The sequence below is a fragment of the Myotis lucifugus genome, unplaced genomic scaffold (genome assembly GCF_000147115.1).
Source record: "Myotis lucifugus unplaced genomic scaffold, Myoluc2.0 scaffold_48, whole genome shotgun sequence".
Taxonomy (NCBI): Eukaryota; Metazoa; Chordata; class Mammalia; order Chiroptera; family Vespertilionidae; genus Myotis; species Myotis lucifugus.
The window spans coordinates 4,870,447-4,894,852 of NW_005871096.1; the positions used below are offsets into that span (position 1 = coordinate 4,870,447).

At 37.8% G+C, this 24,406-nt stretch overlaps 1 protein-coding gene across 20 annotated transcripts in view; it reads left to right on the forward strand.

Moving 5' to 3' along the window:
- The window catches only part of PDS5A (PDS5 cohesin associated factor A), a 102,642-nt gene that overhangs the window by 37,308 nt on the left and 40,928 nt on the right, over positions 1-24,406 (forward strand). For 18 of the 20 annotated variants that reach the window (XR_002829193.1, XR_002829192.1, XR_002829195.1 and 15 more), the window contains 8 exons: positions 6,906-7,021; positions 9,543-9,637; positions 10,757-10,902; positions 16,585-16,736; positions 18,309-18,422; positions 19,906-19,987; positions 21,464-21,512; positions 21,938-22,077. Coding sequence is in view for 14 of the 20 variants with exons in the window: in XM_006088492.3 (XP_006088554.1) it covers positions 6,906-7,021; positions 9,543-9,637; positions 10,757-10,902; positions 16,585-16,736; positions 18,309-18,422; positions 19,906-19,987; positions 21,464-21,512; positions 21,938-22,077 (894 nt within the window). In the remaining 6 variants the exon portion in view is untranslated. The remainder of the gene's footprint in view (positions 1-6,905; positions 7,022-9,542; positions 9,638-10,756; positions 10,903-16,584; positions 16,737-18,308; positions 18,423-19,905; positions 19,988-21,463; positions 21,513-21,937; positions 22,078-24,406) is intronic. The other 2 variants (XM_014455609.2, XM_023753639.1) reach the window with 2 other exon arrangements.

Here is a 24,406-nt window from a genome sequence, read left to right on the forward strand (position 1 = left end):
CCCCCCCCCCCCCACAAAAGAGCGGGGGGGGAAGACACCAGACAAACACACTAACCGTGAAAGACCCCCCGACCCCCTCAGCGAAAAAATTTTTTTAATAAATAGGGTCCTTTTTTATAAATGGGGGGAACCAAAAAAAAAAAAAATAATAATAAAAAGAAAAATAATGGGGGACTGGTGAGGGCGCCCCCGCGCGGGGCACCGCAAAAAGAAAATTCAAAAAAAAATACCTACCTCCCAAAAATAAACGGCCCCCGCCCCCCATCAACAGCCCAACCCCAACGCCCCGCCCCCCTCTAAGGCCCAAATGACCAAAAAGAAAAAAAAAGTGAAGAAAAAGATTGGAGAAAAAAAGAAAAAAGCGAAATGCGTTTCGGCTCACAAGAAAATATAGAAAAATGGATGGGGGCACGAAGGGCAAGCGCAGAAAAGAACAACATGAGAGATAAATTCAGGTAAATGACTAAAACTGAGTGTGCACTATTTGGGGAGCAAGCGTGCACGCAGAGTGTTTAGGACCATTCGGCGGGGCGGGCGGGGTGAGCGATTATGACCCACCACTCCACGTTCCAAGAGAAATTTCCCACAGGATTAGGGGCTAAACCGGCATTTGTACTTCCCCGAGGGGTCTCAGATTGAAAAGGGTGCTGGCCGGGCTAGGGGACCCCCCCCCCCCCCCCCCCGCACCCCTGCACGAATTTCGTGCACCAGGTTATTTATATATATATATATATATATATATATATATATATATATATATATATATATATATATAAAAGGCTAAGTTGACTCGTGCCTGCACGATACATGCAGAGCTCTCGCTGGCGCTAGTCACACATGTGTGTTTCGATCTGTCTTTGTCGATCGTGAATTTGGTTGACACTTCTATAATAAGATAAAGGGCAAATGGCAATATTAAAATATTTTTTCTAATTAATTTCCTTTCAATGTGCATGAATCCGTGCACCGGGACACTAGTTTAGTATAAGGGACATTGATACCAGAAACTCTATTGTGGAAAATGTTATATGGAGAACATCGTCTTATTTGTTTATTAAGAGTTTATTTTAACAACAGCCTAAAGATGTTTACGTGCCAAGTTATTTCTAGATATAAAGTATTAAAATATTTTCTCCCAGTGTCTCAACATGAAAAGTCAAACCCATTTAATCCATAAACAAGATTGCCATGATAGGTGATGGATTTAGAAACTAAACTTTCAGATTTCCATGTATGGACCTTTTTTTTTTATTTAAATCTTTATTGTTCAGATTATTACATTTGTTCCTCTTTTCCCCCCCATAACTCCCCTCCACCCAGTTCCCACGCCACCCTCCGCCCTCACTCCCCACCCACTGTCCTCATCCATAGGTGTACGATTTTTGTCCAGTCTTTTCCCGCATCCCCCACACCCCTTTCCCCCCCAAGAATAGTCAGTCCATTCCCTTTTTATGTCCCTGATTCTATTATAATCACCAGTTCATTCTGTTCATCAGATTATTTATTCACTTGATTTTTAGATTCACTTGTTGATAGATGTGTATTTGTTGTTCATCATTTCTGTCTTTATCTTTTTCTTCTTCCTCTTCTTAAAGGATACCTTTCAGCATTTCATATAATACTGGTTTGGTGGTGATGAACTCCTTTAGCTTTTTCTTATCTGTGAAGCTCTTTATCTGACCTTCACTTCTGAATGATAGCTTTGCTGGATAAAATAATCTTGGTTGTAGGTTCTTGGCATTCATCACTTTGAATATTTCTTGCCACTCCCTTCTGGCCTGCAAAGTTTCTGTTGAGAAATCAGCTGACAGTCGTATGGGTACTCCCTTGTAGGTAACTGACTTTCTTTCTCTTGCTGCTTTTAGGATACTCTCTTTGTCTTTTGCTCTTGGCATTTTAATTATGATGTGTCTTGGTGTGGTCCTCTTTGGATTCCTTTTGTTTGGGGTTCTCTGAGCTTCCTGGACTTGGAAGTCTATTTCTTTCACCAGGTAGGGGAAGTTTTCTGTCATTATTTCTTCAAATAGGTTTTCAATATCTTGCTCTCTCTCTTCTTCTGGCACCCCTGTAATTCGGATGTTGGTACGCTTGAAGCTGTCCCAGGGGCTCCTTACACTATTTTCGTATTTTTGGATCCTTTTTTCATTTTGCTTTTCCGGTTGGGTGTTTTTTGCTTCTTCGTATTTCAAATCTTTGACTTGATTCTTGCGCTCCTCTGGTCTGCTGTTGGGAGTCTGTATAATATTCTTTATTTCAGTCAGTGTATGCTTAATTTCTAGTTGGTCCTTTATCACAACATCGAGGGTCTCACTAGATTTCTTGAGGGTCTCATTGAGTTTATCGGCGGTTTCTAGAAAATTCTTGAAAAACCTTAAAAGTGTGGTTTTGAACTCTATATCCAGTAGTTTGCTTTCCTCCATTTCTGTCATTTGTGTCCTGTTTCTTTGTCTCCGCATTTTTTATGCTTCACTGTGTCGATAGAGTGGTTTTCTGTGCTAAGTGTCCTATACGGCCCAGTGGCTCAGCCTCCCCAGTTACCTGAGGTAGACACTCTTGGTGCACCCCCTTGTGGGCTTTGTGCACAGTCTTGTTGTAGTTAAGCCTTGATTGTTTTTGGTATCACTGGGAGGAATTGACCTCCAGGCCAATTGTCTGTGAGAATCAGCTGTGTCTACAGTGGGAGAACTTCTGTGCTGAAGACACCCTTATGGGGCAAGACTTGCTTCAGTGGGGCTTTGGTGCTCACTGAGTGTGCCCCCTGAGTGTGTCTCTTATGGATCTGAGTTGTAATTGGATGGTCCCACTCTGACCACTGGGTACACTGTCTCTTGGATCTAAGGAGGTGCTAATCTAGCCTCTGTCTGAGGCTACCCAGCAGAAGCCAGCTGTAAAGCAATGCTAGTTGCCCTGGGGTTTTGGGGCAGCTGCAGTTTAAGTAATTTTCAGATTACAAAGGGCCGGGCCTTTCATATGCAAAAGCCTCAGTGCAGGGCTTGGGCGGGGCGGGGTCCCAGGGTGCTCTCAGTCCTCCCCTCAGAGGCCCTGGCAATCCCTGTGAGTGCCTCTGAGAGAAAGCTGCCCTCGAGTGCCGACTGATGCCAGAAAGTCCCGTTTCTCATGTATGAGTCTGGGTCCCCGGAGATCAGAGCCTGAGACTCCCTCCCTATTGAAAAAGACAATCGTGCCGAAACCGGTTTGGCTCAGTGGATAGAGCGTCGGCCTGCGGACTGTAAGGTCCCAGGTTCGATTCCGGTCAAGGGCATGTACCTGGGTTGCGGGCACATCCCTAGTAGGAGATGTGCAAGAGGCAGCTGATCGATGTTTCTCATCGATGTTTCTAACTCTCTATCCCTCTCCCTTCCTCTCTGTAAAAAATAAATAAAATATATTTTTAAAAAAAAAGAAAAAGACAATCGTGTCCTCAGCTGCCAGCCCTCTCCGAATGCACCTCCGCACCTTTGTATTTTACTTCCGCACTGCACCTCCTCTGAGTCTTGGTATGCTTATCTCTTTCCTTCTAGTTGTAGAATTTCCACTCAGCCAGCCTTTCTGTGGTTCTGGATGATGTCCGTTCCGTCTTTTAGCTGTATTTTTGAAGTGGTTGTGCAAGGCAGCAATCTCGGGTGTTTACCTATGCCGCCATCTTGGTTTCTCCTCCATGTATGGACTTAATGTAAACTGAGGGAAGCTAAATGTAAACTGAGGAAAGCTAAACTGTAGTGGTTGTTCATACCCCATACTTCAGTAGGTTCTTTTAATCTAAAGCAGAGGTTGCTAACAAGCTGAATCCAGCCTGAAAATAGATTCTATTTGATTTTTTTTTAATCTCATAACAAAGACTCCTCTCTTAAGTTACTAACATTAAATGAATATGTAAGTTTAAAGGTCAAATTTCGTTTAAAAGTTCAGATGAATGCATTTTCTTTTATGAGGAACATCTGTAATAGTAGCAACAATAAAAAAAATCAGGTGATATGGCAACATTGGGTCCATATTTCTATATGACAACAAAATGGCTAAAACTGAGCAGTAACACCTTAAATGAATTATGAACTTCTCAGTTTACCCCAGTCCCCAATTATTCTTAATTCCTTTTTAAACTTTATACTGAACTCAATACTGTGTCTAGATCAGTGATGGCGAACCTTTTGAGCTCGGCATGCCAGCATTTTGAAAAACCCTAACTTAACTCTGGTGCCGTGTCACATATAGAAATTTTTTGATATTTGCAACCATAGTAAAACAAAGATTTATATTTTTGATATTTATTTTATATATTTAAATGCCATTTAACAAAGAAAAATCAACCAAAAACATGAGTTCGCGTGTCACCTCTGACACGCGTGTCATAGGTTTGTCATCACTGGTGTAGATAATAATAATGATGGAATATTTGTTTATTGTCTTAAAACAGGTGCCATCACCTGTGTTATTAATTGCTTCTGGCTGCAGCCCTATACTGTACCAGTATTACTTTTCTCATCCTGAATAAAGAAACTGAAATTCAGAGTAGTTTAGGTACTATCTATATATAATTAGGGTGCCCCTTTTTAGTTACCAGTATTACTGTTGTGATTTTTCTGTAGTTATATCTCTGAATATAGCTACAACTTTTAATAGTTAAGAGTCACAGGTTACAATTTGTTTGATTTTAGTCTGTACTGGGCTACTGCATGCAACTATATATACTGTCCACTGTATGGGTCCACAAAGTGCTATTCTCTTAAGTTTCAGGGGTACCCTGGAGTTGTCCTACTTAGCAGTCTTGGCTGTAGTTATCATGAAATTTGCCACATTTTACATTTAAGCCTTTTTTCATGGCATGCAGAGAGAGAGATTTACATTTATTTCCCAAATTTGAAAGTACTGTAAAACAGTTACTATATTGCAGTGGCTAGTGTTGCTTAGTTGGTTGGGTATTGTCCCATGCACTGAACGGTTGCTGGTTCGATTCCTGGTCAGGGCACATGCCCAATTTGCAGGCTCCATCCCCAGTAGGGCTGGTGCAGGAGGCAGCCGGCCAATGTTCTGCCTTCACATTGATTTTTCTTTCTCTCTCTCCCTCTCTCTCCCTCTCTCTTCCTCTCTCCTTAAAAATCTTTTTAAAAAACACACCAAACCCCAGTTACTATTGCCTTATTTTGGTTAGAGTGAAGTTTCCGAGAATTATTCTGAATCAGTTAGAGTTAGGTATCTTTTCTAGTTACCATTTCTAAAAAGAAATGAAAACTACGAGCAGCCTTTTAAGGTGTATGGTTTTTTTTAGAAAGTCACTGGCAAATTGTTGATGCAAAATCTCTAATATTTGTCCACTGTTTTAATTATTAAGATATATATATATGTATTTATAGTCAAACAATGTATTATGTAATATCTTAATGAGATAATTTTACACTTTGGGATAGATTAATAATATAGTTGTACATCATTTTTGCATCAAAAAATTATACCATCACTATAAATTATATTCTAACTTCACTCAAGGAATTTATTTTGAACAGTGGTTTTTTCATTTTTAAAAATGTTTTATTTGATTTGAGAGAAGGAGAGAGGGAGGAAGAGAAGGAAAGAGGGAGAGAGGGAGGGAGGGGGAAAGGGAGAGAGAGAGAAAAATATTAATTTGTTGTTCCACGTATTGATATATTCAGAGTTCTCACTTATTTTTATTTCAGTAGTTAAATACATAGATGTGAAACATAACATCATTTGAAATAATCACTAAGCTACTAAAGTAGTCTCCTATAAATAGAATAAGACTTCCCCTTATTCTAGTGTTTGACATTTAAGAGATAGATTGATTTCTTTAAAAAAATAAATCATGTTGGCTAGTCAATTGTACTTACTAAAAGGCAGCACTGATCTGCTTGTCACATTGCCTGAGAAAAACTTTGCCAAAGTAAGTCGTTTTGTGATTATAAGTATTCAATAAAGCTTCATAACATTTTCATTTTTCATGTTTGATACATGTGCCCATTTTATCCATAAAATCCCTATTCCTGAAAGTGAAGATCAGGAATCATAAAGAAAAGATTATATCTCATGCTCCTTTTTCTTTTTTAACTTACTGTCTTTTCTCATGAATATTTATTTATTGGATTTCCGGTATTGCTTTAGACGTTGTATTTGAACATTTAAAAAATCAGCAGTTGCTTTTAATCATTGCCTTTATTTTCCTAGTGAATATCTGATTTTTAAAAACACCTTATGGTTTCAGAATAACTTAATTTATATTAAGACATGACATCACTAGTGAAATTGGAACAAAATTTTCGTAACATTGATTCAGGACAAGAAAATAGGAAGCCCCTATCAAAAACAACTTTTAAGTTTTGCTTTTGTAGTACTCAGTTTAATATCTTCTTATTAACATTCTTGTTCTTCTATTAAAATGAGTTTCCCTGAATTATGACATTCTTCTGTGTCTTATTCTCCAGTCAGCAGAGGATCGATCCTTGTTTAAAACCTTACATATCAAAACCTTAATTGACATGGGTTTATTTTGGAGCTCAAATTATAGGAACGATTTCTTGTTAAAAAAAAAAAAAGGCTTATTAGGATGGGAATTATTTGCAGCTTCTCCTTTCATAGAATTTTTTTCTAGGAGCCTTAGGGAACGTTAGAATTGAAGATTACCTTACTTCTGTAACATCTGTGTAGACTGCAAACAAGCAGGGAAGTAGGCATATATTAGCAGTTGCAAGGGTTTGAAGTAAGAGCAAAGAACCAGATATGATCTAACATAGAATCAAAACAGTATCAGCATAGTAAAGGAGAGCATGTATTTTAAAGTTCTCATATCACTATAAGCAGAATATGAAACTGTAGCTTTTGGGGAATGTTTCATTTTATTTTCTATGATCTAATGAATAAATTGCCAGATTCATTTATTTTCTCTTTTCCCTTAGAGCAATGATGGAGAAGAGCGATTAGCTGTTGTTCGACTTTTAGCTAAATTGTTTGGTTCTAAAGATTCTGATTTGGCAACACAGAATCGTCCTCTTTGGCAGTGTTTTCTTGGACGGTAAGAGAACACATACAATTCTATGGATTCTTTATATTTTGGAGACCATTCAATATGGTCCACTAAAACCACACATATATCAAAACTTTAATTGATAAGTGTTTGTTTCTTTAGTATCTGTGTTGCTGTCTTTCTTGGAGAACAAATTAGAAGACAGATTTTTATGAAGAAAGCTTATTGCTTATCTACATAACAGTTTTAATCTTTTTTGTGCTCAATAATGTCATTAGAATAAATAGGCAACATCTAAAGAGTGTTCAAAATCTTAAGATTTTTAAATAAATCATGTAAGTGAAGACATGTTTATGCCATTTTTCAGTCCAGCAATTCATTTACTAGTGCTTATCTTTTAGGTCTGTAGCATGTCTAATTGCATGGTGTATGTTTTGAACTAATTTGGTATTGTCTGATTTTGAAATTGAAAATACCATTCCTCTTCACTCAAATAGTTTTTAATGTTCCCTCTCAAGAACTTAGAATTATTACATTCTATCAACTTGATGTTAAGGTTGAAAAAAATCTATGCAATGTATTAAATTCCCCTTTGCATTCCTGTACATATTTCTTTGTTTCAAAATTTGATTAGAAGGTCAATTTTTACTATTAGTATTCTGGAGAGCATTTGAGATTTACCATTGTTTAATTGAACCTATTCAGAAAATGTGCTCAGAAATTTTCTTAAAGTAAATTCGATATAATACTCCTTGTAATAATAGTCTTAGGTTAAACACTAAAATAGAACAAATCAGAAATTTCGGACGCTGACATAATGATAACTTACTTACACTTTGAAGGTCTTTATAGGATTAAGTAATATTTAAATAACCAAGCTTGAATTTATAAGAATTAGAGTAGAAAGAATGAAGTAGTGTACTTGTCGATATGTAGAGGGGTAATTCTGTCCTTGTGATTGACATCAATATTTATAACAAAACAAAATTCAAGAATCCTTTTTTTACTTGTGTTACTTGTAAAAACTAAACCATAAGAGTGTTCTTTTTTCCTTTTTTAAAAATAATTTTCTTTTTTTTAAATATATTTTTATTGATTTCAGAGAGGAAGGAGAGAGAGAGATAGAAATATTAGTGGTAGAGAGAATCATAGATTGGCTGCCTCCTGCACGCCCCACACTGGGGATCGAGCCCACAACCCAGGCATGTGCCCTGACTGGGAATCGAACTGTGACCTTCTGGTTCATAGATCGACACCCGACCATTGAGCAACACCGGCTGGGCAGAGCTTTCTTTATAGTTTTAGATTCACTGCTATTTCCCGCAATGGGTTTCTGATTCATGGAAAAGTATTAACAGTCTGTTTTATTTTCCTTAATTATTTAGCAATAAGTATTTTGATACTTTGTAATTAACTTGGTCATAAATAGCATTTTTATTTTTCTCTGGCAGTTAGAAAATTATAAGCCCTAAATGCAAGAATTTATTAAAATATGATTGATTATCTCTGGATAAGAAAGTAGGCATGGACATTAAAATTAAAACATTTATTAAATAGCTTTAGTTTAATTGGTTGTGGAGTTTTTTTGTTTTAATACGTTTTTTGTTTGTTGTTTTTTGTTTCTACTACTGATTTCGGAGAGAGTAAGGGAGAGGGAAAGAGAGATAAAAACATCAGTGATGAGAGAGAATCATCCATTGGCTGCCTCTTGCACTCCCCCTAGTGGGGATTGAGCCCGAAACCCGATCATGTGCCCTGCTTGGGAATCAGGGAAATCAAACAGTGACCTCCTGTCTGGTTCCTGGGTCCACACTCAACCATTGGGCCACACTGGCCAGGCTAATTGGTTGTTTATGAGATCACTTAAAAAGTAAAAATATTTCCTGCTATTTAAAATCACATTATTTATCATTAATAGTTGGTTTTCAAACTGTCCAAAATTTTAAAATTTGAGTTATTCAGCTTATTATTATTTTATATGCAGTCTTTTACGTGCAGTTTTGAATTCACATGTGGTATTTCATAGGTGTTGAATTCTTACAATATATTATACCTTTAAAAGAGCATTTTAATGTTGGTCCTGTCCACATGGAACTTTGTGAGGCAGTATGACACATGCACTTCATGTACTCATCTTTGAACTTCTCGATCTGCCTCATATATGATTTCCTTTCTACCTCACATCTCCCTGGTATTTTCCTCATAGAAAAATGCTTTCAAGTAGATTTTGTGTGTTTCAAATATTTATTTTTTTTGTTTTATAGAATAATTTTAAACTCTTAAATTTGGGGCTCTACAAAGTTGTTGGTAGTGTGGGTTGGGAGATGTGTTTAGACTGCTTTTTGTTTGTTTTAGAATGGTAAACAAATTCTGTTTTCAAACTGTTTTTGTGAAATTATTGTTTTACTTTATATTCTTCCTTCAGAACATGTTAATTGTCATAATAATCACACTTTCTAATCAGTAATTTCATGTTTATAGGCATTTACATCATGTTAGATATGTGTACCTTATTTGAAAATAATTGTTTTGCCTTACAACTAATATTTAGCAATCTTTTCATATGTAGATTTAATGACATTCATGTTCCTGTGAGATTAGAAAGTGTGAAATTTGCCAGTCACTGTTTAATGAATCACCCAGATTTAGCAAAGGATCTCACAGGTAAGGTAGCTGGTTTATATTATTTTAGATGTGGCCTTTAACCTTAACTTCAGTTTTTGAATTAGATTTTAATTCTGGCAGGCACTATTTCAGGTCTATATCAGCCATGGAGTAGTAAATGATTTCATGTTAATATAATAAAAGTATATTTGAAATCTTCATATTGTAATCCTTCCGAATTTTTTGGAAATCATAGTTTGAGGAAGTAGGCTTTTATGATATATTATTATGAAATCACTATACCTATGTGAAAATTAAACATAGTAACATCAATTAATAACTAAGAAAGTGGTTACCTTCTGGACTAGACTAGAATTTCTTATTATTCACTTGAACATAGAGCATTTGAACCTATTTATTTGGTAATGGCAAATAAATGGCTTCTGTCAAAATGCTGTTCACCAAAAAAGAGGAAGTAACATTTTTTTGTTTTGATTTTATTTATATTGTAAATATTCAGGACTTTTTTTATAGGCTATAGAACAGGGGTGGGCAAACTTTTTGACTCGAGGGCCACAATGGGTTCTTAAACTGGACTGGAGGGCCGGAACAAAAGCATGGATGGAGTGTTTGTGTGAACTAACATAAATTCAAAGTAAACATCATTACATAAAAGGGTACGGTCTTTTTTTTTTTTTTTTTTTTAGTTTTATTCATTTCAAACGGGCTGGATCCGGCCAGCGGGCCGTAGTTTGCCCACGGCTGCTATAGAATGTTAATTCTGTATTTTATATTGTGTAATGTGCAGATATATACCTATCAGCAAACTTACTATAAGCCTTTTTTACTGTTTTTTTTTTTCAGTCTTAATTTGTACTGTAACTTAAATTGTAATGTTTAATCAGATACTGCATTGTGATTTGACTTTTCCAGAATAGTTGATGTAAAATACATTATTTATTAAGATATGATTGTTCAGTAGTAAATACTATGGTATAGTTTATTTTGTGTTTACATAGGGTATTGCCACCTCAAAAATAAAATGCTTTAAATTCATGCACATTTTATAAATATTGTAAACATTGTGGACAAAAGCTTAAAGCATTAGACTCTTCTATCATTCTGAACATGACAGATATGATAGCCAACATTTATTTTTAGTTTTTTCTCTTATTACAGAATATTTGAAAGTTAGATCACACGACCCAGAAGAAGCTATTCGCCATGATGTCATTGTTACCATAATAACAGCTGCCAAAAGAGACCTTGCCTTAGTAAATGATCAGCTACTTGGCTTTGTAAGGGAAAGAACACTGGATAAACGGGTAAACTCTGAGGAATCTTACTCTTTTGTAATTTACTTTGTTTAAATTGTTTACTAACTGCAATAGAATTTATTTTCTATTATTATATTTAAAGCTTTTTTGTGTGAAAATCAAATTAATACACTGCCAAATAAAGAGCTAATAATTTGTATTTCTGTGTATTTTTAAATTACCTTCATAAATGAATACACTGTATTTTATAGCTTTTCAGATCTTAGGCATGCATGGTTTGCTTCTAGCTTACCTTTTTAAAAAGAATAGCTAGCCTGGCCAGTATGGTTCAGTGGTTGAGTGTCAACCCAAAAACCAGGAGGTCACAATTTGATTCCCAGTCAAGGCACATGCCAAGGTTGTGGGCTCCACCCCCATTAGGGGGCATGCAGGTGGCAGCTAATCGATGATTCTTTGTTACCATTGATGTTTCTACCTCTCCCTCTCCCTTCCTCTCTAAAATCAATATAAATATATTTTTTAAAAGCTAAATTAAAGTTTTATTTTACCTTTTCACTTGCATGATGAGTTTTGAAAGAGTAGTGATTGATTATATTTATCACCTATAAATATTTTCAAAAGGGACTGTATTCTATAATTTAGGTGGATATGCTGTCATTCATTTAACTAAAAGATAATCATACTTTCTCTGACTATGATGTTTTCATATTGGTATGCCAATCTAAGGGCAGAAATCATAGTTGTGTGTTTATTTGCTCTTTTTGTGTGGTGTCCACCATGTGGAAGCAGTTAAAAACATGGGTTGCCCTGGCCAGGTAGCTCAGTTGGTTAAAGCGTCATCCCCATGTGCCAAGGTTGTGGGTTCAAACCCCAGTCAGGGGACATATAAGGATCAACCAAGGAATGCTTAAATAATAAGTGGAAAAAAAATACCTCTTTCTCTTATTTTCTCTCTAAAATCAATACATTTTTTAAAAATTAAAACACACACATGTGGGTTATATGGAAAAGTAGTATTAAGAACAGCAATAACAATTGCTAAGGCATAGTGTCATCCATGAGCAAAAGACAGACATGCAAGACAGGCTGATTAGATGTGCTACTTATAAACGTCTTTAACAAAAGTTTGTCTTTGCACTGTGCTATTTTATTGGGGCGTAGTTGAAAACCTGCTGTTCTCCCAAATCCCGTGTAGTTTAATTATAATTTCAGGGCAGAAGTGATATTTATTGGTTATGAAATAAAGCAAGCTGTATTCTTTAAGTCCTTTTGAAATAGTCAAAGAAGGCAGTTATGTAGCATAGACACTGTTTAACTTGTTCAGCTATGTCAATAATTCTGACTTTGAAAAGTTTTCCCCTTGACTTTAATTTAAATGAAATGATACTCTCCATAGTGGTAACTTGATAATTGGCCCACCCCACAGTCCACACATACCAGTTTAAAGTATTGCTGTTTGTTTTATTTCCTCTTTTTAGGAACATTTCGTTCCTATTTCTGTCAGTGTTTGTTTATAGTTTCAGAAAGAGTGACTGAATGAATCTTCCTGAGACTGCATGATGTGATATGCTCATATTAGCACTACTGGATATTTTAGGAAAGGAGAGGGAGAGAGACATAGAAACATCAATGATGAGAAAGAATTATTGATCAGCTGTCTCCTGCACACCCCCTACTGGGGGTCGAGCCCACAACCCAGGCATGTACCCTAACTGGGATTCGAACCGTGACCTCCTGGTTCATAGGTCAACGCTCAACCACTGAGCCATGCCGGCCCAGCCTTATTGGATATTTTACTTTATTTTATTTTTTTTTTCTTTTGTGAAAATCTAGTTTTATTTTTTTATTTTTATTTTTTTATTTTTTTAATTAAATCTTTATTGTTCAGATTATTACGTTAGTTACTCTTTTTTCCCACCATAACTCCCCTCCACTCAGTTCCCATCCCACCCTCAGCCCTCACTCCCCACCCACTGTCCTCATCCATAAGTGCACGATTATTGTCCAATCTCTTCCCATACCCCCCACCACCCCTTCCCCTCACCCAAGAATAGTCAGTCCATTCCCTTTCTATGTCGCTGATTCTATTGCAATCACCAGTTCATACTGTTCATCAGATTATTTATTCACTTGATTTTTAGATTCACTTGTTGATAGATGTGTATTTGTTGTTCAAAGTTTGTATCTTTACCTTTTTCTTCTTCCTCCTCTTCTTAAAGGATACCTTTCAGCATTTCATATAATACTGGTTTGGTGGTGATGAACTCCTTTAGCTTTTTCTTATCTGTGAAGCTCTTTATTTGACCTTCACTTCTGAATGATAGCTTTGCTGGATAAAATAATCTTGGTTGTAGGTTCTTGGCATTCATCACTTTGAATATTTCTTGCCACTCCCTTCTGGCCTGCAAAGTTTCTGTTGAGAAATCAGCTGACAGTCGTATGGGTACTCCCTTGTAGGTAACTGACTTTCTTTCTCTTGCTGCTTTTAGGATACTCTCTTTGTCTTTTGCTCTTGGCATTTTAATTATGATGTGTCTTGGTGTGGTCCTCTTTGGATTCCTTTTGTTTGGGGTTCTCTGAGCTTCCTGGACTTGGAAGTCTATTTCTTTCACCAGGTAGGGGAAGTTTTCTGTCATTATTTCTTCAAATAGGTTTTCAATATCTTGCTCTCTCTCTTCTTCTGGCACCCCTATAATTGTGATGTTGGTACGCTTGAAGCTGTCCCAGAGGCTCCTTACACTATCTTCGTATTTTTGGATTCTTCTTTCATTTTGCTTTTCCGGTTGGGTGTTTTTTGCTTCTTCATATTTCAAATCTTTGATTTGATTCTTGCGCTCCTCTGGTCTGCTGTTGGGAGTCTATATAATATTCTTTATTTCAGTCAGTGTATGCTTAATTTCTAGTTGGTCCTTTATCACAACATCGAGGGTCTCACTAGATTTCTTGAGGATCTCACTACATTTATCAGCGGTCTTAGTAGTCTTTTCGAGGATCTCACTACATTTATCGGCGGTCTCACCAGTCTTTTCGAGGGCCTTACTCAATTTATCGGCGGTTTCTAAACAGTTCTTTAAAGTCCTTAAAAGTGTGGTTTTGAACTCTATATCCAGCATTTTGTTTTCCTTCATTTCTGTCCTGTTTCTTTGTCTCGGCATTTTTTTATGCTTCGCTGTGTCGATAGAGTGCCTTTCTGTGCTAAGTGTTCCAATTACCTGAGATAGACACTCTTGGTGCACCCCCTTGTGGGCTTTGTGCACAGTCTTGTTATAGTTAGGCCTTGATTGTTATAGTTATCACTAGGAGGAATTGAACTCCAGGCCAATTGGCTGTGAGAATCAGCTGTGTCTGCAGTGGGAGAACTTCTGTGCTGGAGACACCCCTCTGGGGCAAGACTTGCTTCAATGGGGCTTTGGTGCTCACTGAGTCTGCCCCCTGAGTATGTCTTTTATGTTTCCACGGAGCTGCAAACTGGATGGTCCCACTCTGACCTCTGGGCTTCCTGGCTCCTGGATCTCTAGGGAGGTGCTAATCTAGCCTTTGCCTGTGGCTATTCAGCAAAAGCCTCCCTTCAGGGCCTGGGCGGGGCGGGTCTCAGGGGATCAACAGGGCGGGGCTAGCAGTTATGGCTCCTCTGAGTCCTGCCCTCAGAGGTTTGCTTCTCAATATCCCGGTAATTGATGCAAGCCCCTCGGAGAGAAAGCTGCCCTCGAGTTCCGACCGATGCCAGACAGTCCCACCTCTCCCGTATGAGTCTGGGTCCCTAGAGACTCGCCCGGAACTGGAGCTCAGAGCCTGAGACTCCCTCCCGATTGAAAACGACAACCGCGCCCTCAGCCTCCAGCCCGCTCCACATGCACCTCCGCACCTTAGTATTTTACTTCCACACTGCGCCTCCTCTGAGTCTCGGTATGCTTTTCTCTTTCCTTCTAGTTGTAGGATTTCCACTCAGCCAGCCTTCCTGTGGTTCTGGATGATGTCCGTTCCATCTTTTAGTTGTATTTTTGAAGTGGTTGTTCGAGGCAGCAAACTCCGGTGTTTACCTATGCCGCCATCTTGGTTTTTCTCCTGGATATTTTAGATGTAATAAATTAGATGGCCTTGGGTATAGCCTTTCTGAAATTTGTTTTCTCTATAAAATGTAAGGACAGGACTTAATCTTAGGTTTTACTGCTAAAATTATTTGGTTTTGTGTAACAAATGTTACAAACCATCTATTACCTGTTGTATGGGAACAAAGTTTCATTCCATCCACTACACAAATTTTATTAGGGAGTTTAAATTTATTTTATTTTATTTTTTTTTTTTTAAATATATTTTATTGATTTTTTACAGAGAGGAAGGGAGAGAGATAGAGAGCTAGAAACATCGATGAGAGAGAAACATCGATCAACTGCCTCCTGCACATCTCCCACTGGGGATGTGCCCACAACCCAGGTACATGCCCTTGACCGGAATCGAACCCGGGACCCCTCAGTCCGCAGGCCGACGCTCTATCCACTGAGCCAAACCGGTTTTGGCAGGGAGTTTAAATTTAAACTAAGGATAGTATTCTCTGATTTGTTATTGAGACAAATATATTTTTTGGTTATTGCTTTATTACATTTTACTATCATGGTTCTAACTATGTTTTTATAGTCTCCTTTTCTGTCCACCCTCCTCCAACTACCTTTATTTCCAACTAGTAAACCATCCCAAACTCTAGAAGTCCCACAGAGTCTTTCACTGACTAGGATGTGGCTAGGTAAATCATTTGCCCTCATAATCTCTAAGGTAGGGAAGTTCATCTAAGAAGCTCTCCAAGGTCCTTTCCAACTTAGTAATTCCAGGATCTTGGTATTAAAATTTGCTCTTGTTCTGAGCTAACATCAAATGGATGTAACTCGGATAAACCATTCTTTTTTGTGTACAGAGTGCATTTCATATATTTTTACCCTTTTTTTAAAAATATATTTTATTGATTTTTTACAGAGAGGAAGGGAGATTGATAGAGAGCTAGAAACATCGATGAGAGAGAAACATCGATCAGCTGCCTCCTGCACACCCCCTACTGGGGATGTGCCTGCAACCAAGGTACATGCCCTTGACCGGAATCAAACCTGGGACCCTTCAGTCCACAGGCTGACGCTCTATCCACTGAGCCAAACTGGTTAGGGCTATTTTTACCCTTTAATTGCTTCTAAAACTTGGCCAAATTTTTTTTTAGACAGAATTGAATGAACTCTTAAGATTTACAATTGCTTGGCTTTGAGGAAAATAAGTTGGCAGATGATTTAGCAGAATTTGCATTGGATAATTTCTTTTTAAAAAAAAATATGTTTTATTGATTTTTTACAGAGAGGAAGAGAGAGGGACAGAGAGTTAGAAACATCGATGAGAGAGAAACATTGATCAGCTGCCTTTTGCACACCTCCTACTGGGGATGTGCCCGCAAGCAAGGTACATGCCCTTGGCCGGAATCGAACCTGGGACCTTTCAGTCCACAGGCTGATGTTCTATCCACTGAGCCAAACCGGTCAGGGCATTGGATAATTTCTAAAGTAGCCTGATTTTTAAGTCAGAGCATATTCAAAATTGTTGGTTAAACAGTTTGTCTGCCTCTTATGAAAAATATTGTGCTGTTTTTGTACACATAAGTCTAATAGTACAACCTAGTAAAGAATTGGCAATTTTTGCAGATTGGTATACTAAAGTTTGGTATCTAGCTCATTCAATAAACTTTATACTTTCTAGTGGCGAGTAAGAAAAGAAGCTATGATGGGTTTGGCTCAGCTTTATAAGAAATACTGTCTTCATGGTGAAGCAGGAAAGGAAGCCGCAGAGAAAGTCAGCTGGATAAAAGACAAACTTTTGCATATTTATTATCAGAATAGCATCGATGACAAGTGAGTAATATGTTGCTAGAATGGTTGAATATAAAGGTGCTTTTAATTTCTAAAAAATACAAATTCTATTTAATTTTTTTAATGACTTCTAAGTTTAGAAACTATTTTCCATATATTTGTGCATGCTAGCCCATATAATAAAAGGCTAATATGCAAATTGTCCCCTTGACTGGGAGTTTGACCAGGGGGTGGGGCCAGCTGGCCAACTGCCCGCAGCCCCTCCTCCCAGCCGGCCTGGCCCCACCCATGCACGAATTTGTGCACCGGGCCTCTAGTGTTTGTATAAGACTCTAGCCAAGATTGTAAGATAGCATAATAATAGTGAAATAGGCATAGGCTTTGGAGTCAGACTAGAGACCAAATGTTCATTCTGCCCTTTAATGGGTGTGTGCTCTTGTACAACTGACAACTTCTATGCCACTTCAGTTTTATCTAAAAAGGAATAATAAAGCCTTCCTTAAAGAATTGTCATGTGGATTAAATAAAATAATTAATGTAAAGCCCCCTAGCTCTATGCCTGGCAATACAGCACTATTTAATAATTATTAATTATTATTTTTCCTTTTTACAACACCGTAAGTACCAATAGAGGTATTACTGTGTTATTTTTTTCATTGCGGTATAATTGACATAATTATATACAATATAGTGGTTCCATCTTTGTATATATTGAGAAATGATTGCCACAGTAAGTCTGGTTAACATTCGTCCCACATACATAGTAGTTATAATTTTTTTCATGTGATGAAGCCTTTTGTCATTTTCATTGTTTGAATGTTACTTATTATTTTATATTGGATTGTAACAATGATTTTGGTTTTTGTAAAATACTTGGTAATGTGTTATTGAATTAAATTGACTGACTACTTTGTATCACTGTATATGTATTTTATTGATTAATGAAGAGCCCTTGTATTATCTTATTCCAATGATATTGAATAATAAATATAAGCTTAGCAAGATCATGGAAAGAAGAGATATCAACTGTACACAGGAAAAGCTAAATTTTCAGGAAGTAGTATGAAGGTAGAACTCCCTGATTTTTTTTTTTTTAATGACAACATGTGAAAGGAGCTGAACTATAATCAAAGGAAATTAATGTGGGGTTTTGGTAGGTTGTTTTGTTTTAGAATTAGCTATTCTTGAGATCATAGCTTTATATATTAGTATTAAGTCATTTGTTATAGCTCCAGACCATTGGAAGAATAGGTGACTTAGTGCCTTAGCACCCTGTGTTTAGGAATGACATACAGCCCTTTTAGAACACCTATTTCATACTGACAAATTAGAAATTAAAGTCACAAATAGCTAGCATAGCTATAAATATTTAAAAAATAAAACTATTTCCAGGGAAAAGAACTGGTCACATACTGATCATTTTCATTGTATTTACACATATTCATACTACCCTTGGCATGTTATCTTTGCAGGATGTGGTTCTAACACAAAATGGCTATTTTTAAAATACAGAACAGTGTTATCTGGGAGGTTTTTCGTTTGTTTCATAGACTATAGATAAAAATCTCTAAAAAGTAGAATAATTGTGTTATTGGGGGTTTGTTTGTTTCATAGGCTGTTGGTAGAAAAAATCTTTGCTCAGTATCTTGTTCCCCACAATCTGGAAACGGAAGAGAGAATGAAATGCTTGTATTATTTATATGCTAGTTTGGATCCAAATGCTGTCAAGTAAGTTACTTTTTAATGATTGTTTGGATTACTTTCTGAAAATTTTATAAAATTACTTTATCTGAGCTAATTAATTGTTCATGATGGGGTTATTGCTTCTGGTTGAATCAAGAACCTCAGATAAATATATACAGAGAAAATTTTTATAAGTTCAGACTTAGCCAACTGAATCAGTAATATTGTTTTGGGGATTCAATTAAGTCCCCATGTCAAAATTACCTATTGTCTACCTCTTGACTGAGGTGTAAATCACACTGTTGGAGCTTTACCACACTAAACCTCAGACTGGTTCTTTGTCAGGCAAGTATATCCAAATCACCTCTATGTAGAATGTCCGTATACATATTTCTACTGAACCATTTGGAGTAATTTGAAGACATTGTATTTCTTCATCACTGAATATTTCAGTCTATATCCCCTAAGAACAAGGATATTCTTTTATGTAAACAGAGTACCCTTATCAAAATCAAGAGGTTTAACATTGATACACTATTATTTTCTAATCCAATATATATTCATTCAGATTTCCTCCATTGTCCAAGTAACATTCTTTATAGATATTTATTTTCTCACTGTAGGTTTACACATTGCATATTTGGTTGTCATATCTCTAGTCTCTTAATGTGGAACGATTTCCTTAGTCTTTTTTGTCTTTTATGACTTTGATGGTTTTTGGAAGAATATTGAGCATGCCACTTATTTTGTAGATTGTTCCCTCAATTTGGGTTCACCTGGTATTTATTAGATTGAGATTATAGTTTTTCAGCAGAAATTCGACAGAGGTACCATTGTATCATGTTAGGAGGCATTATCTTTTTTAAAAGATTTGCAAGTGGATCCTAATTATCTAGATAGTAAACCCCTGAACTAAAGTTTGGTCTCTGTTTATATTTCAGAATATTTGGCAAAGAATACTTAGAGTTAGACTAATTTCTGAGGTCCTCTGGGCACCTGGAATTATGGAGTGGGTTTATGAGAGAAGAAAATTTGCTTCGTTGAGAGAAAAGAATTCTGAATAAACACACTCCATTTTAAATGTGGCATCTTGGATCTACATCATTTCTGAGAAATTCATATTTTGAAATAGTCTACTGACCTTTATGCATATCCCCTTAGCCTGGCATAAAAAGGCCTTCATCATCTCATCCTTTTCTGTGGTATATGTCATGCATTTTGATAACATTTTATCTTTCTCTATACCAGCACATTCTAGCTATCTCTATTTAGAATGTCTTTCAATTCCTTCATTTACCTGTCAGATGCTATTTATCCTTCTATATTTTCTCTCATAAGAAACCTTATGTTTATCATTTTACATTAAACTATCTTAATACTAATAATTGCATTTTCTGGTGCTTAAAATATTAGGTAAGTGTAGAAGAATGATGAATCTACATCATGCAACAAGAAAAGTAATGAAATTAAACACTTACCAGTATTGTTATATTATGCACTTTTTTCATATTTATAACTTTATTTTCAGAGCTCTCAATGAAATGTGGAAATGTCAGAATATGCTTAGAAGTCATGTACGAGAACTCTTGGATTTGCACAAGCAGCCTACAGTAAGTTCATGATTTGTTTAAATTCATTGTTATAGTCATTATCCAGATTTTCTGTAGTTATATATAATGAAGCAAATAGGAAGTATCTGAATTGTTCTGTTTACCAAATGTCAGTTAAACATAATTTCTGTAGTTATCCAAGCAAAATTTCCATTACACATTAGTATAACAAAATTTTATTTTCCACCACAAGGAAAGAAATCGTGTTTTCTCATTTATCAAGTATTTAGACACTAATATATTATGCATAATTTTTCAAAATTCAAATAATTAAAATTAAAACTCAAGATAAAATTATATTAGAAGTAATAATATTTTTTACTCCATGTTTTCTGGTCCTTCAGTGGAGAGTCAGCGTCAAATCAGGTATCAATCCTATAAATATGCCAAATTCAAATTAACAAAAGAAATTCTGTCCAACATTTTCTGGAAGGTGGAGTAAAGAAATTTAATGATCTCTTAATATACTTCTAAATGTGTTTGTTAGAATACATGTTCTTTTTTTAAATTATATTTTTTTAAATTTATTTCAGAGAGGACGGGAGAGGGAGAGAGATAGAAATATCAGTAATGAGAGAGAATCATTGATTGGCTGCCTCCTGCATGCCCCTCAACCCAGGCATGTCCCCTGACCCGGAATTGAACCATGACCTGGTTCATAGGTCGACGCTCAACCACTGAGCAACACCAGCCAGGCTAGAATACATGTTATTAATCAGGGAACCATAGACTGAAACCTTTCAAGGGCTCATGGACACTAAAGCAAGAGTTGACAGACTTTTTTTGTAAGTGACTAGGTAGTAAAATTTGGGCTTTGCCAACTGTACACTCTGTGGTGAACTCTCAACTCTCCCTTTGTAGTGCAAAAACAGTTTTAGACAATATGTAAATAAATGGTCATGATTGTGTTCCAGCAAAAGTTTAACAAAAACAGGTGGTCCATGGAACCATAGTTTACCAATTTCTGATACAAATTACTCAAGTTTCATACAAATTTAAGTCATCTTTTTTGTAATGGAGGAAAGGGGAGCACATTTTGGAGGGAGGTGATATTCTGAGGTTATTTATGTAAGGCCACACAAAAGCTAATAGAATTCTATTCAGGAGGAAAACATTTCTAGTCTTCACATTATTAGTTTATTTTCTTTGGTGTAAGGTTTCATAGTAATTTCCATATAATTGCTTTTTATCAAAGTTATCCTGTTCAATCTTCTGGCAAGATAATTTCCATATGAAAATTATATACTCTAAATTTTTAAATACCTGTTAACTGCTGACATCTCCTTTCCTTCTTTTTGTCCTAACTTAATAATTGTTGCTAGTACACAATTTTTTATTATCAACTTAGGGTGGAGATATGATAATAACTAGATATGGTAATATTTTTAACTTAAAAAATATAATCCTGAACATAGATTTTTTCCCCAGAAATTTAGTAGCACATATCACTTCTTTTGTTTTTGTTTTAAATTTCAGTCAGAGACTAACTGTTCTGCCATGTTTGGAAAACTGATGACCATAGCAAGTGAGTATGTTTATTTACTCTGTAGATATATAATAAACATCAAAACAAACAAATAATTTTCCCAATGGTACTATCAATTTAAATAAGGGAAAATGATCCTTTCCTTAGTAGTTTTATTTCGAAGTCCCAGTGAGGCTGATATTCTCTTGCTAGCTCAAGAGATAGAGGGATAGAGATATAGAAACATTGATGGGAGAGAAACTTCATCAATTGGTTGCCTCCGGCATGCCCCCCACTAGGGATCGAGCCTGAAACCTGGGAATGCGCCCAGACCAGGAATGGAACCAGTTAGTTCCTGGGTTGATGCTCAACCACTAAGCCACACCCGAGGGCACTCAGCATTATTTTATTTTTAAGACAACTTTCTTTTAGCTTAGTAGAGTAGCTTCTCTTAATGTATTATTGATGCTCTTTTAATTTTATAGAGAATTTGCCTGACCCTGGGAAAGCACAAGATTTTGTGAAGAAATTTAACCAGGTTCTCGGTGATGATGAAAAACTGCGGTCTCAATTGGAGTTATTAATCAGCCCAACTTGTTCATGTAAACAGGCAGATGTTTGTGTGGTTAGTAAATTATACTTTTACATTTGTTCTTCTAACATTGCTTATAGAAATTTATATTTTATTAAAATCTACTTTACAGAGATTATTTTAGTTGTGTGAATTTACCAGTATTGTGAGCTCTGGCTTACCTAGGGAATATATCCGTGGTCAACTTAGTTCTCTTTACTTACCACTCTTCAGCCAAAATTCCAGGAAAAACATTAGAGAACTAAGCCAGGGAGATTGGTCCTAGGAACTGAGCAAGATAAAATGCTTTGTATTTAGTAGACATTCATTAAGTGAATAAGAATTTTCTAAATGCTTGTTTGTGTATACATTTTCTTCTACCATGTATTAGCAAGGAGATAGCCCTTGTCAAGAAATCTGCAATAGTTACATTGCTGTATATGTATTTATAGATAAGGTAATTCCTATTTAGGCTTTTGTCTTCATTCTATTCTTGGACTCTTTTATTTTATAGAAAATCAGTATCATTGAAAACTTTATTCGTTCATTTATTTAGCATTTTATTTTTCTCATCTCTAAATTTTAACTCCTTCATAGGGTTGTTAGAAGATTTAGATTTTGCATATTTATTTATATATATAGATAGATAGATAGATAGATAGATAGCATAATATTAGATCTAATAGTCGAATGACCTTCCAGACGTCCTTCCGGATGACCTACAGCAGAAGCCAGGGCTGGGAGGGCCAAGGCAAGCCACCGTGGCTGGGAGGGCCACGCCCCATGCACAAATTTCGTGCATCGGGCCTCTAGGCCTATCTAATAAAAGAGAAACATGGTAATTAGCCGTACCTCTGCTACCCTTCCCATTGGCTAATCAGCATATCCTTATGCAAATTAACTACCAGCCAAGATGGCACCGGCAGCCAGGCAGCTGATGCAAACAGGGAGGCTTGCTTGCTCCAGTGACGGAGGAAGCCAGGTTCCCCACCTGCTGCTACCTGCCTCTGAGCTTGCAGTTTGAAACATTGTTACAAATATAGAAGCTAAACAAAACCCCAGAAACCTGCTTTAGTCAGCCAGGCTTCAGCCAGCAGGATCGCAACATTGTTTCAAATACAGAAGGTAAACAAAGGTCAGAAACTGGAGCCGAGCCTCAGAGCTAAAGCTGGCCCAGAATTTAAAAAAAGAAAAAAAGGAGCGGTTGGGAACTTCAGTCACCCGCCAGCCTGAAAACGGCCCTCAGCCCCTTACCCACGCTGGCCGGGCACCCCAGTGGGGACCCCCACCCTGAAGGGGGTGTGACCAGATGCAAACAGCCATTATCCCCTCATCCAGGCTGGCCAGGCACCCCAGTGGGGACCCCCACCCTGATCCAGGACACCCTTCAGGGCAAACCAGCCAGCCCCCACCCGTGCACCAGGCCTCTATCCTATATAGTAAAAGGGTAATATGCCTCCCAGCACCGGGATCAGCAGAGCCGCGAGGCCTCCTGGCCCCTGGAGCAGCGCGACAGGGGGCAGTGCCCAAACCCCCTGATCGCCCTACGGCTCTGTGTGTGACAGGGGGCAGGGCCACAACCTCCCTATCCGCCCTGCTCTGTTCATGACGGGAAGGCGCCCCAACCCCCTGATCGGCCCTGCTCTGTGCCTGATAGGGGGGAGCTCCCCAAACCCCTGATCACCCTGCGGCTCTGTGTGTGACAGGGTGCGGCGCCCCAACCCCCTGATCCACCCTGCTCTGTGTGTGACAGCGGGCGGTGCCCCAATTCCCCTATTGGCCCTACTCTGTGAGTGACACGGGGGAGCTCCTCAACCCCCTCATGGGCCCTGCTCTGTGTGTGACGGGGGAGCTCCCCAACCCCCTGATGGTCCCTGCTCTGTGCGTGACAGAGTACGGAGCCCCAACCCCCCTGATGGGCCCTGCTCTGTGCATGACAGGGGGCAGCGCCCCAACCCCCTAATCGGCCCTACTCTGTGCGTGACAGGGTGGCGCCGCAACCTCCCCATCGACCCTGCCTTGAGTGTGACGGGGGCAGTGCCCCAACCCCCCAATCGGCCCTACCCTGAGCGTGACTAGGGGTGGCATCGCAACCTTCCGATCCGCCCTGCTCTGTGCATGACAGGGGCGCGCCCAACTCCCCAATTGGCCCTGCTCTGAGCCCGACCAGGGCTGCACCTAGGATTGGGCCTGCCCTCTGCCACCCGGAGCGGCCTAAGCCAGCAGTCGTTATCTCCGAGGGTTCTCAGACTGCTAGAGCACAGGCGGGCTGAGGAAGAGGCCACAGGCCGGGGCTGAGGGGACCCCCCCGGGAGGGCCCAAATTTTTGGTGCACCCGGCCCTCTGGTTTTTTAATAAATAATGAAAAAGGTTAATTAGACCA